At 33.6% G+C, this 10,452-nt stretch overlaps 1 protein-coding gene across 2 annotated transcripts; it reads right to left on the bottom strand.

Moving 5' to 3' along the window:
* Positions 1 to 647: 647 nt before the first annotated feature.
* LOC101490713 (E3 ubiquitin-protein ligase DIS1) lies at positions 648 to 5,534 on the bottom strand. Of its 2 annotated transcripts, none has more exons than XM_004517017.4 (4): positions 5,294 to 5,534; positions 3,039 to 3,272; positions 1,849 to 2,235; positions 648 to 1,204 (listed from the first exon to the last, which is right to left on the bottom strand). In XM_004517017.4, the coding sequence occupies exons 2-4, from the start codon at positions 3,243 to 3,245 to the stop codon at positions 884 to 886; spliced, it is 915 nt and encodes a 304-aa protein (XP_004517074.1). In that variant the 5' UTR covers positions 3,246 to 3,272; positions 5,294 to 5,534; the 3' UTR covers positions 648 to 883. The 2 variants fall into 2 exon arrangements, with proteins under 2 accessions (XP_004517074.1, XP_073220811.1); XM_073364710.1 differs by lacking the exon at positions 5,294 to 5,534 and adding an exon at positions 4,959 to 5,233.
* Between the last annotated feature and the right edge of the window lie 4,918 nt (positions 5,535 to 10,452).

Raw genomic sequence — 10,452 nt, 5'->3', positions numbered from 1 at the left:
GACCTTCTTATAATTCTTATAATGTTCTAAATATTTCTGCAAAAAAATCATTCAAAACTATATGTCGATATAAAAAACAAAAGATTAAAACTAAATGGATAATAACTTTGTAGAGACTAAAAATTATATTTTTATTGTACAAGATTAAAATTAAAAAATTAAAATTTTGTAAAAACTAAACATATTTAACCCTAACAAAAATTCAACCTTTGTAACAACTAAACATAACTGTAAAAATATTACTAAGGCGTCGAGTTTGAGAACAATTTTGGGACAAATCAACACCCATCTACAATTCAACTTGAAATTTCACGAAAAACTCGCACCTAAAATCGCAGAACCCCAACATAGATTTGTCACAGACTCAGTGGTGGAAAACTAACTATCTATTTCAGGCATAAGGTAGAAATATAAAATTTTAAAAGATTCAATGTACAAAATTACCATGTGGCAATGTTCTTGTTGCACCGGTTGATCGACGGCCCTAATCAAAGTCAAGACATATTTACTCATGTGGGTGCAAGTTATGTTTTCATGTCTACTAAATTGAATATTTATTCTGTTTTACAGTGCATTGTTTGGACCTTCTTCCAACAAGAGTGTTTTGGAATCTTTTCCTATGCAATGCAAGAAACAAAATCAAAAGATTCAAAAGAAAGTATAATATTAGGCACACACTAAGGTTCTACATCTGTATTAAAAAAAATCATAGCATTAAATTACACCTTCATGTCCATGTATTTAATTTAAGGTAAGCAAAGAGATGTTGCCTCCTAAATTACAAAATGCAATACATGAAGATTCATACCACTACAAGAAATAATTAAGTGCACTAACCTATTCTGTTTAATATAATAGCTAGATGAAGCAAAGAAGTTAACAATCATTGTTCTTTCCAAATCCTCCCGGTAACTCGTAGTTTCAATTCCTTCTTATCACCGCCGGAAAAGAAGAGAGCCATGTTCCTCTGAATGATGAGACCATCAAAACTGTCGCGGACTTTGCGATGACTATCCCTAATGGTTCTAGGCACCCCTTGCCATGTCATTTTCCTTCCATTTCCACCTATCTCGAGACTGTAGGTATAGTTCTTTGCCTCATTATCGTCACCCATAAACCGCAAAAATGCTATGTAGACAGGAGCCATTCCCAGTTGAAAAGCTTCAAAATGTAGACAAAAATACTGACCAAAGCAACTAAAAACCTAAGAAACAAAGTGAGTCCCAGAAAGCAGTTAGCACATATAGTTTGCATAAGAAATCTACAGTACAAAGACAAGTTTGTATGTAGAGTGCATTTTATAATATCAAACTCAACTTTGAGATGTTCCAACACTAAAATATGATTACTTTTCTTGTTTCACTACCCTGCGTGAGCTCGTTTGTTACAGTTTATTTCAAATGAACCAAATCCGTTTAGGACTTTTAATTTGTTTGTTACTAATTATTTATTAAAAAAATGAGAATTTGAAAAAAAAAATCTAAAAACTACTTCAAATGAGAAACTACTTTGAGTTGTTTCTTTGTAAAATCATTTTTGATAAATGACATTTTTTTTCAAAACCAAATGATTTTCATTATGATAAACAAAAACAAAATAACTTCTATTTTTTAAAAAATAACTTCTATTTTCTGAAAAATAATTTCTATAATATAGAATACTAAAATCACTTTTTTTATAATCTGTAACAAACTGGTCCACAAGGGAGATTAGTTTACTTCAAATTTTTTATCCGATCAACTAATGAATACATACAATTACATAAAAATAACACTATCTACTACTACCCATGTAGTTAATTTGCAATGTCAATAAAATGCAGAGAGAATAAGTTCAGCTAAACAATACCGTTAACATCCACGTGGCATTTTCAACTTCTTGCGGATTTGATTTTACGTAGCGATGATTAAAAGTGCAACCACTATGCATGTCCACTTTGTGATCATCTTTCAGGTGTGCCACCAGGTAAGGTATATCACCGACGACTGCACATTCTGAACCAGCATACGGACAGTTATAAGGTCGGAATGCACATTGAGACTCGTGTTTTAGCTTGCTGTAATACGGGTATATGCCTATGCACCCAAAACCTTGATATTTGCAGGGAAGTTCTAAAGATGCAGCCACCTTCTCTAATGCTAGACACCGAATATTGCCAAGCTCGTGCCGACAAGTAGGGCACCGGTCATGGACTCTTGGCTTGCAACCAGAGCATAAAGTGTGACCGTTCGAGCACTGTAACAATGATCAACAACAAAACAAAAGGTGTTAAAAAAAATAAAATAAAAATGTCCTTTCTTGCAAATTTGTAGGATATAATCATTTTGATTTGAAAGAAACACTATCAATCATCTCACTCGGCATAGATCAACTCAAGACATGTTGGAAAATCATCTTTGAACCTTAACTAGTTCATTGACAAATACTCTTGGAAAATATTACTTTTGTGATGCATAAATAGTTTTAAAGGTATAAAATGCATAAATAGTGGTGTTTCTGACAAAACTGACTTAGAAAGAACAAACCACTATCAAAAGTCATTACAAGTTTTCTAAAAAATAATCACTTTTAGGAGTTGATCATCCATTTGTTAAGAGTTTTTTTAGAAATGAGAATCTGAAAAAAATTCTATATACTGCGAAAAATGAACTGGCTTTGAGAAGCTTTTCATAAATATCATTTTTCATAGATGAATTTTTTGAAAGTGATTTTCATTATGGTAAACAAACACTTATATTTTAATCTGTAACAAACAGGCCCATAAGCTTCTCAGCTGGCATAATTAGAACCGCTTTTGAGCTATTTTTTCAATTTTGAAAGTCAATTATCGTATATAAGCTTATCCTATTTTTGAGAATTCAAATAAACCCTAAATAGAAAAACAAGGGGCATTGCAAAAACACGAAACATAAAATGAAATGGTACAATGCAAGAATAAATCAGTGTTAAAAGCACGTAAGTTATACTCAGAGCGATCTCAGGAATCAATGAATAAAAAGCGAACCATCAAAATAGAAAAAGAAAGAAAAGAAAAAAACCTGGTGAATTGGAGGGTACATAGCATTCAAGCACACAGGGCACTCTAAAAGCTCACGAACACTGCTCGAAACAGTCCCATTAGGTTTAACAACAGTCTGTACAGGATCATTTATGAGTTCAGGAATTTCTGTTGACTCTTCAGTTTGAGGAGGATCAACCCCAGATCTGCTTCGTATATCATCAAAGAATGGATTACTAGACGCCATAGTTTTACATCCAACCACCAAAAGCCCCTTCGTGAAAGAAAACAAAATGATCAGATTACAATCAATCAAGAATAAAAATTGATAGAAATCCTATTTATCATTCCAACTTATTTCTTTCAAAAAACTGATTATTTTTGTGACAATCAAGATGAACTCTTTCATTCTATGGCAATTCTATCATCAACTGTTAACAGCATTCCTACAGAGAGGAATATGTATGCTTACTTTCTAGAGGCAGCTATCAAATTTGGTTTTGAAACACATTCAACAATTTAACATGTAATTTGTAGCTGTTAACGGTTAGAATTTACAAAAGCAAATAGAAGAAATGTAATGAAAGCCAACAGAAATCATCATTCCCAAGAACTATTCATACGGTTCAGTTTCATGGTCCAATTTTTAGTACTGTATATATATTTATTGCTAGAAACAATTATCAATTGGCTGTGATTAATTTATCCCTCAAAAAGTAATCACATTAACACCAGGTAACAGTAGTGTATCCCCTTCATAAGATAAACATTTATCAAATACCAATTAATGATCCACCTAACATAAGATGATTAACATTTCAACACCGATAGACAGTAGTCTCTATTTCAAATAAGACAGGAGTCATGATCATAACCATTATAGTGTTAGAAGCCTTCCCTTATAAAGAAGAACATGAACTTGTAAATGAAAGCACCCACCCTCTTAACATGCCTAACATAGCAACAAATGGTGGCCTAAACAAATTAACTCATAGGAATCAAAACTACAATAACCTTATTAATCAGACAAATGAATGAAGGACAAGACACCAAACAACCATAAATTAATAAGACATAAAAGTAAACTAAAAAACCAGACCAGAGAGTTAGACCTTCGGTTCATAGTTCAATTGGTTCAATCTAAGTAGAACCAGATGACAAATAAATAAAAAGTATTAAAAACAAAATTGAGCAATTGTGGTTCAACCAGACTACGGTACAACCAGTGTTGAAAATACATACTCTAAGCGGCACTATAGCATAGCGGAAATTGAACAATTCTTGATTGCTCCGCATTACACTATTTAGTACAAAGTGTTGTCAAATAGCCACTAGTAGCGCTATATATAGCACTATAGCATAACAGAATTTGAACAAAGCACTATTTTCCGCAATCCTTAATTGAACAACACTAGATACAACCAATCAGCGAACCGGTCAGTTATCAATCCAATTTTTAAAACTGAGTAAAACATTGCCAAATATCTCATACAAATGAGCTAGTCTCCCAGATTGAAAGTGTTGTATGGCTAAAAACAAAAACCCTTAGGGTGTGAGTTAGGAGGGCTTTAAAAAAAAGAACGATGGAGTCGAAAGAATGGAGGGATTTGGGAGATTTATTTTTCTTTATAATACAAAATTTCCAAAATTTGGGAGAACTCAAAAATTGCATTGGAGAAGGATTTTGGAGGGGTTCAATAAATTCTCCAAATTCAATCTATGTTGTTATAACACTCTCAATATTAAAAGTATATTAATAATACGTATTCATCTATGATTATCTCCAAAAACATTATGTTCAAAAAATTTGAAAGATTTTTCAATTTTTCCCTCTACTCCCCTCCCTCCAAACTCCCAAACAACGCCTTAAACCCCACACAAAACCATACACCAAAAACATTATTTTAAGCCTTAAGTAAAATAGAAAGAATAAACACATGAACAAGACAAATGTACAAACCACATATGCAAGATAATCCAAACCAACCATTCTTCACATTTGAAAAATTTGCATGCCCCCTTTTAAGTAATGAAGCAAAACAAACAAGTACAGACTTAACAACAAACTGTTCCATTCCATCCATTCAAAAACCCTAACCTTAAAAACATCAAACAGATCTACCCAACAACACACACAAACCAAACACGACCCTTAAAATAGCAACAAAAAACACAATTAAAAATTCAAAAAATAAATGATCAAATTAAAAATTAAAATATTTTCAAAAATAAAAAATTGAAATTAAAAAGAAAAAAGAAAAAGGGTTGAAGAGAAAGAGACAAATAAATATATACCTGTAACTGTAATGTAATGATGGTTTTGATCAAAAGAGAATGAAGAGGAGAGGGAAAGGGTTTGGTGAAGGATGATGAATGATGAGAATTTTGGGTGGGTGAGAGCGTGTAATGTGGTAGTACTATGCGAGATATGATGATGATTACTGTAACAATAACAATAACAATAAATAAGAAAGAAGATACGATGACGACCACAGAGTGCGCGTCTGCGAGTGTGAAAGAAGAATTCAAACTAGAATGAGTAACAAATAGAGAGAGATTTCTCGAGTAAATACAAATCAGAAAGGTTCAAAAAGTAGGACCCATTTTTTAATGGTTAATTCAAATTTTCTTTTGAATAAAGATTTAAGAAGAAATGATGAAACTCCAACTCTTAATCTAAGATATACAAAGTGTAGGGGTTTTGAGTATGTTTTAAGGTCTACGACTTTATAAGTTCCAAAATTTTTGAACCCAAAATTGGTTGTATAGTTAAAAAATTATAGAGTAAAAAAAATTATTATAAAAAATTATAGAGTAAAAAAAATTATTATAAAAAATTATAGAGTAAAAAAAGTTATTATAAAAAATTATATAGTTAAAAATTGCTAAGGTTTTAAGTAGTTTAATTTTTTTGTATACTTAGCTTTAAAATTCAAAATTTATTTTAATAAAAAAAAAATAAATTTATAAATTATTGAGTGTTTATGGTTGAATATGTACACAGTATTGGACATTTTTGTATTTTTATTACTAAAAATTAGACCCTAGAGAACAAAAAAAATAAAAAGAATTTGTCTTTTATAATGTCGTTATTCTTATTACTCATTGGTCTCTCAAGTTTGTTAAAAACAACAAAAAAAATCAGATTGTTTTTCATAAGAAATTATTTTACCAACAATTTTATTTTCATACCCTCATCTCATTAAAAAAAATCTTGTTGAGATGATTGTTGGATGAGATTTTGTCAAGCAAAAGCATGTTAATCGCATCAAAACAATGAAATTTATCATCTTAGTCATGAGATCTGAGATGAATTGATTAATATTTATCAAAAAACATAGTGAATTGATTAATATGTATCAAAAAACATAATGAATTGCCTAAATATCAATCAAACAAAATGAATTGACTAGATATCACATCAAACATAATAAAATTCAGTATCATTGACTCATAAAAAGAATAAAGGATGTGTCTAAAGAAAAGGGCATCAAGTTCAAACTTTGCACATGACACCCAAGTTCTAATGGACAACCCTGATAGAGAACACTTTAAAGTTTTGAAAGGGGAGACAAATTTTAGATGGTATTTTGATAGCGAACGAAATTGTTGATGAGGCTAAAAGAATGAAGAAAAAGTTGTTGTCATTTAAAGTGAATTTTGAAAAGGCTTTTGATTAGGTGGAATAGAGCTATCTTGAAGTAGTATTGGTAAAAATGGGGTTCCTGCCTAAGTAGAGGAAATGGATTTTGAAGTGCATTAGTTCAAAATCTGCTTTAGTTTTGGTAAATGGTAGTCCCACTCAGGAATTCAAACTCGGAAGGCGTCTTAGACAAGGAGATTTGTTGTCATTGTTCTTGTTTTTTATAGTAGAGGAAGACTTGAACACTATGATGAGTGTTGCAGTAGATAACAAGTTATTCAAAGGGTTTCAAGTTAGTTATTGTCTTGAGTTCCAAGTTTCTCATCTTCAATTTGCATATGACACCCTTATTTTGAGGGAGCAAATTTGGTCGAATATTAGAATCATTAAGGCATTACTAGTGTTGTTTGAACTAGTGTATGGATTGAAGATCAACTTCCATAAGAGTATGTTAGTGGGGGTGGATATTTGAAGCTTTTGGACGGAAGAAGCTGCCCATAGTATTAATTGTAAGAAGGTCAACTTCTTTTTGAAATCCTTTAATCGAGAGAGTTAAAAAGAGACTATCTAGCTATAAGGGTTGATTCTTCTAAAAATTGCCTTGTCTACGTTGTCCGTTTACTTTCTTTCTTTAAGACTTCTTCAGGCATTATCTCCCATCTTAAATCCTTTTTCAAATCCTTTTTGTGGGGGGAGTGGGGAGCCTCTTAAGATTAATTGGATTAAATGGAATAAGTTTTGTTTGGAACATGAAAAAAGAAATTTGGGGGTTAAAGGGATTAGGTGGCGGTGGAGAAAACGGTTGTTAGCGTGGGAAGATAATTTGTTAAGGGAGTGTTGTGTTTTGTTAGCCGATGTGTCTTTGTAGGAAAATATTTCATACAGGTGAGCGTGGGGATTTGAGCATGAGATGGTGTACAGTGTCAAAAGTGCGTACAAAGTACTTACATATGATGAAGAGGATTAGCGGTCATCCATATTCAAGTTTATTTGGAATAATGAGGTACTTTAAAAGTTTCATTTTTTGCATGGAGGTTACTCAGTGATAGAGTGTCCACAAAAGATAACTTGGCAAAATGTGACATTTTGCTAAACAACTTTTTTCTTTGTGTTGCGATTATGGTAAAGAAGAGAATTTACTGTAGGAAAACCCTAATAACGTTGTGCTCAACAATCCATGTCAATTACATGATGAATAGCCAAAGGCGGAAGCGTACCTGTGGGAATTGCCATTAATGAAATCCTGAGATGATGATGATAGAGCCAATGGGTTGGGTGATCTTCCTCAGCAAAACACCCTGAAGACCTTGCTCTCTTGATGGGGATAGAGAGAACCAGAGAATTTTCTCCTTTAGGGTTTTGAAACTGAATAGTCTTGTTGTGTTTGCCTTGGGGACCATTACCCCTATATATAACTATTATTAGTTATATCCCAAATTGCAGTATTTCCAATTCAGCCCCTCATTAAATTAGAAACTGCCTGGTATCTACACTATTAATTTTCATAACTATTATGCTCTTTAGCCATAAACTATTATATATTATTTGACCCCTAGTTTATTGGCTAATTATATAATGACCCTAACACACTTTATTAATTAATTACATATGTGACCCATAAATCTTACAATCTCCCACTGGTCACACATGTATCCTTAGGAGTGTGTTAGACTTTATGACGTCAAAAATGTCATTATAATTACCTTGAGTATAATCCAAATTGTCCCGTCCATTAATCATATCAGCACATGGAACCAAAGAGGCTTTCGTCATAATAAGCATAACTAAACCCATCAATGATCACCCGTACTGACACAACTAAATGACATAGACCCATTATGAAAAGTGTAGCATGAAAATTACATGAAGTTGGTCAATGCATGTCAATTTTCAACTGGTCCTACTTTATCGAATGAGATCATACCATAACTTAAATGTACAAAGTAACCAAAAACTGAATACTTTAAACTTTATTTCTGATCAGAAAGTCCAAATACAATGTATTTGTACTTTACAATTAAACATAGAACATGAATTACATAATGGACGAAACTCCCACTAAAATCAAGATTCCTCAAACTGTAGCACACCCATGTGAGCAGTATGCTCATGAAAGACCTTGGGTGGTAGACCTTTAGTGAGTGGATCCGCAATCATGGAGTTTGTCCTTAAGTGTTCTATGGATATCTGTCCACTTTGTACCTTCTCTTTAACAACTAGGAACTTAATGTCAATGTGCTTTGACTTGGTTGAGCTCCTATTATTGTTAGAATACAGGACTGCTGATCTATTGTCACAATACAACTTGAGTGGTCTTTCAATCCCTTCAACTATTTGCAGCCCCGTGACAAAATTTCTCAGCCAAATGCCCTGGTCAGATGCCTCATGAATTGCTACGAATTCTGCTGCCATGGTTGATGAGGCAGTAAGACCTTGCTTGGCACTACGCCAAGAAACTGCTCCACCAGCTAACAGAAAGACATAGCCTGAAGTTGATCTTAAGCTGTCTTGGCATCCCGCAAAATCCGAGTCAGAGTACCCAGTGATCTCTAACTGGTCTGACCTCCTATATGTGAGCATGTAGTTTCTTGTTCTCTTCAAATATCTCATGACCCTCTTGGCTGCTTTCCAATGGTCAAGACCTGGATTGCTTAAATATCTGCCTAAAATCCCTACTATGAACGCTATGTCTGGACGCGTACATACTTGGGCATACATAAGACTCCCTACAGCTGAAGCATAAGGGATCTTTTGCATTTCTTGAATTTCCAAACTTCCCTTAGGGCACTGTTTGAGACTAAACTTGTCTCCCTTAGCAACTGGGGTGTCCCCTGGTTTGCAATCCTGTAACCCAAACCTTTTGAGAACCTTATCGATATAGCTCTTTTGTGACAATCCAAGAATACCTCGAGATCTGTCTCGGTGTATCTGAATTCCTAATACAAAAGAGGCGTCACCAAGATCTTTCATCTCAAAATGCTTTGATAGAAATTTCTTAGTTTCGTGCAACATGCCTATATCGTTAGTGGCAAGCAGTATGTCATCAACATACAAGACCAGGAAAATATGTCTGCTCCCACTGAACTTATGATACACACAATCATCAACTGTATTCATCTCAAAACCAAATGAGAGAATTACTTGATGAAATTTATGGTACCATTGACGAGAAGCTTGTTTTAGCCCATAAATGGATTTTCTTAGTTTGCACACCATATTCTTTGGGTCTCCCAACACAAAGTTTTCTGGCTGCACCATATAGATCGTCTCATCAATGTCGCCATTGAGAAAAGCTGTTTTTACATCCATTTGATGAAGCTCCAAATTAAAGTGAGCAACAAGAGCCATGATTATTCTTAAAGAGTCCTTCGATGAAACCGGAGAGAAAGTCTCTTTATAATCAATCCCTTCCTTTTGAGTATAACCCTTAGCTACAAGACGTGCCTTATATCTCTCCACATTACCATTGGAATCCCGCTTGGTTTTAAAAATCCATTTGCAACCAATGGGTTTCTTTCCTTCAGGTAATGGGATAAGTTCCCAAACTGAATTGTCTTGCATAGACTTGTACTCCTCATTCATTGCTTCGATCCACTTATCTGAACGAGAATCTTGCATGGCTTGATGAAAGTTGACCGGGTCGTCTTCCGTCATGCCAACATTTTCCTCTACCTCATTGATAAATACTACATAATCATCCGAAATAGCATTTTTTCTTTCTCTAGTGGATCTTCGCAATGGAGCTGGTTCTTGAGGCACTTGTTCTTGAGGATCTTGAATTTGATCTGGATTTTGTTCTTCCTGAACAACT

The sequence above is a fragment of the Cicer arietinum genome, unplaced genomic scaffold, assembly GCF_000331145.2.
Source record: "Cicer arietinum cultivar CDC Frontier isolate Library 1 unplaced genomic scaffold, Cicar.CDCFrontier_v2.0 Ca_scaffold_3622_v2.0, whole genome shotgun sequence".
Lineage (NCBI taxonomy): Eukaryota > Viridiplantae > Streptophyta > Magnoliopsida > Fabales > Fabaceae > Cicer > Cicer arietinum.
This window is presented reverse-complemented; position numbering and strand designations above follow the sequence as displayed.

Bases quoted from the DNA above. Each gene is read 5' to 3' on its own strand.
- LOC101490713 (XM_073364710.1), bottom strand. From the start codon at position 4,988: ATGGTTGGTTTGGATTATCTTGCATATGTG. The intron at 3,273-4,958 runs GTTTGTACATTT...TCTTTCACGAAG, and splicing joins TGGATTATCTTGCATATGTG to GGGCTTTTGGTGGTTGGATG. The intron at 1,205-1,848 runs GTATTGTTTAGC...TTTGTTTCTTAG, and splicing joins ATGCCACGTGGATGTTAACG to GTTTTTAGTTGCTTTGGTCA.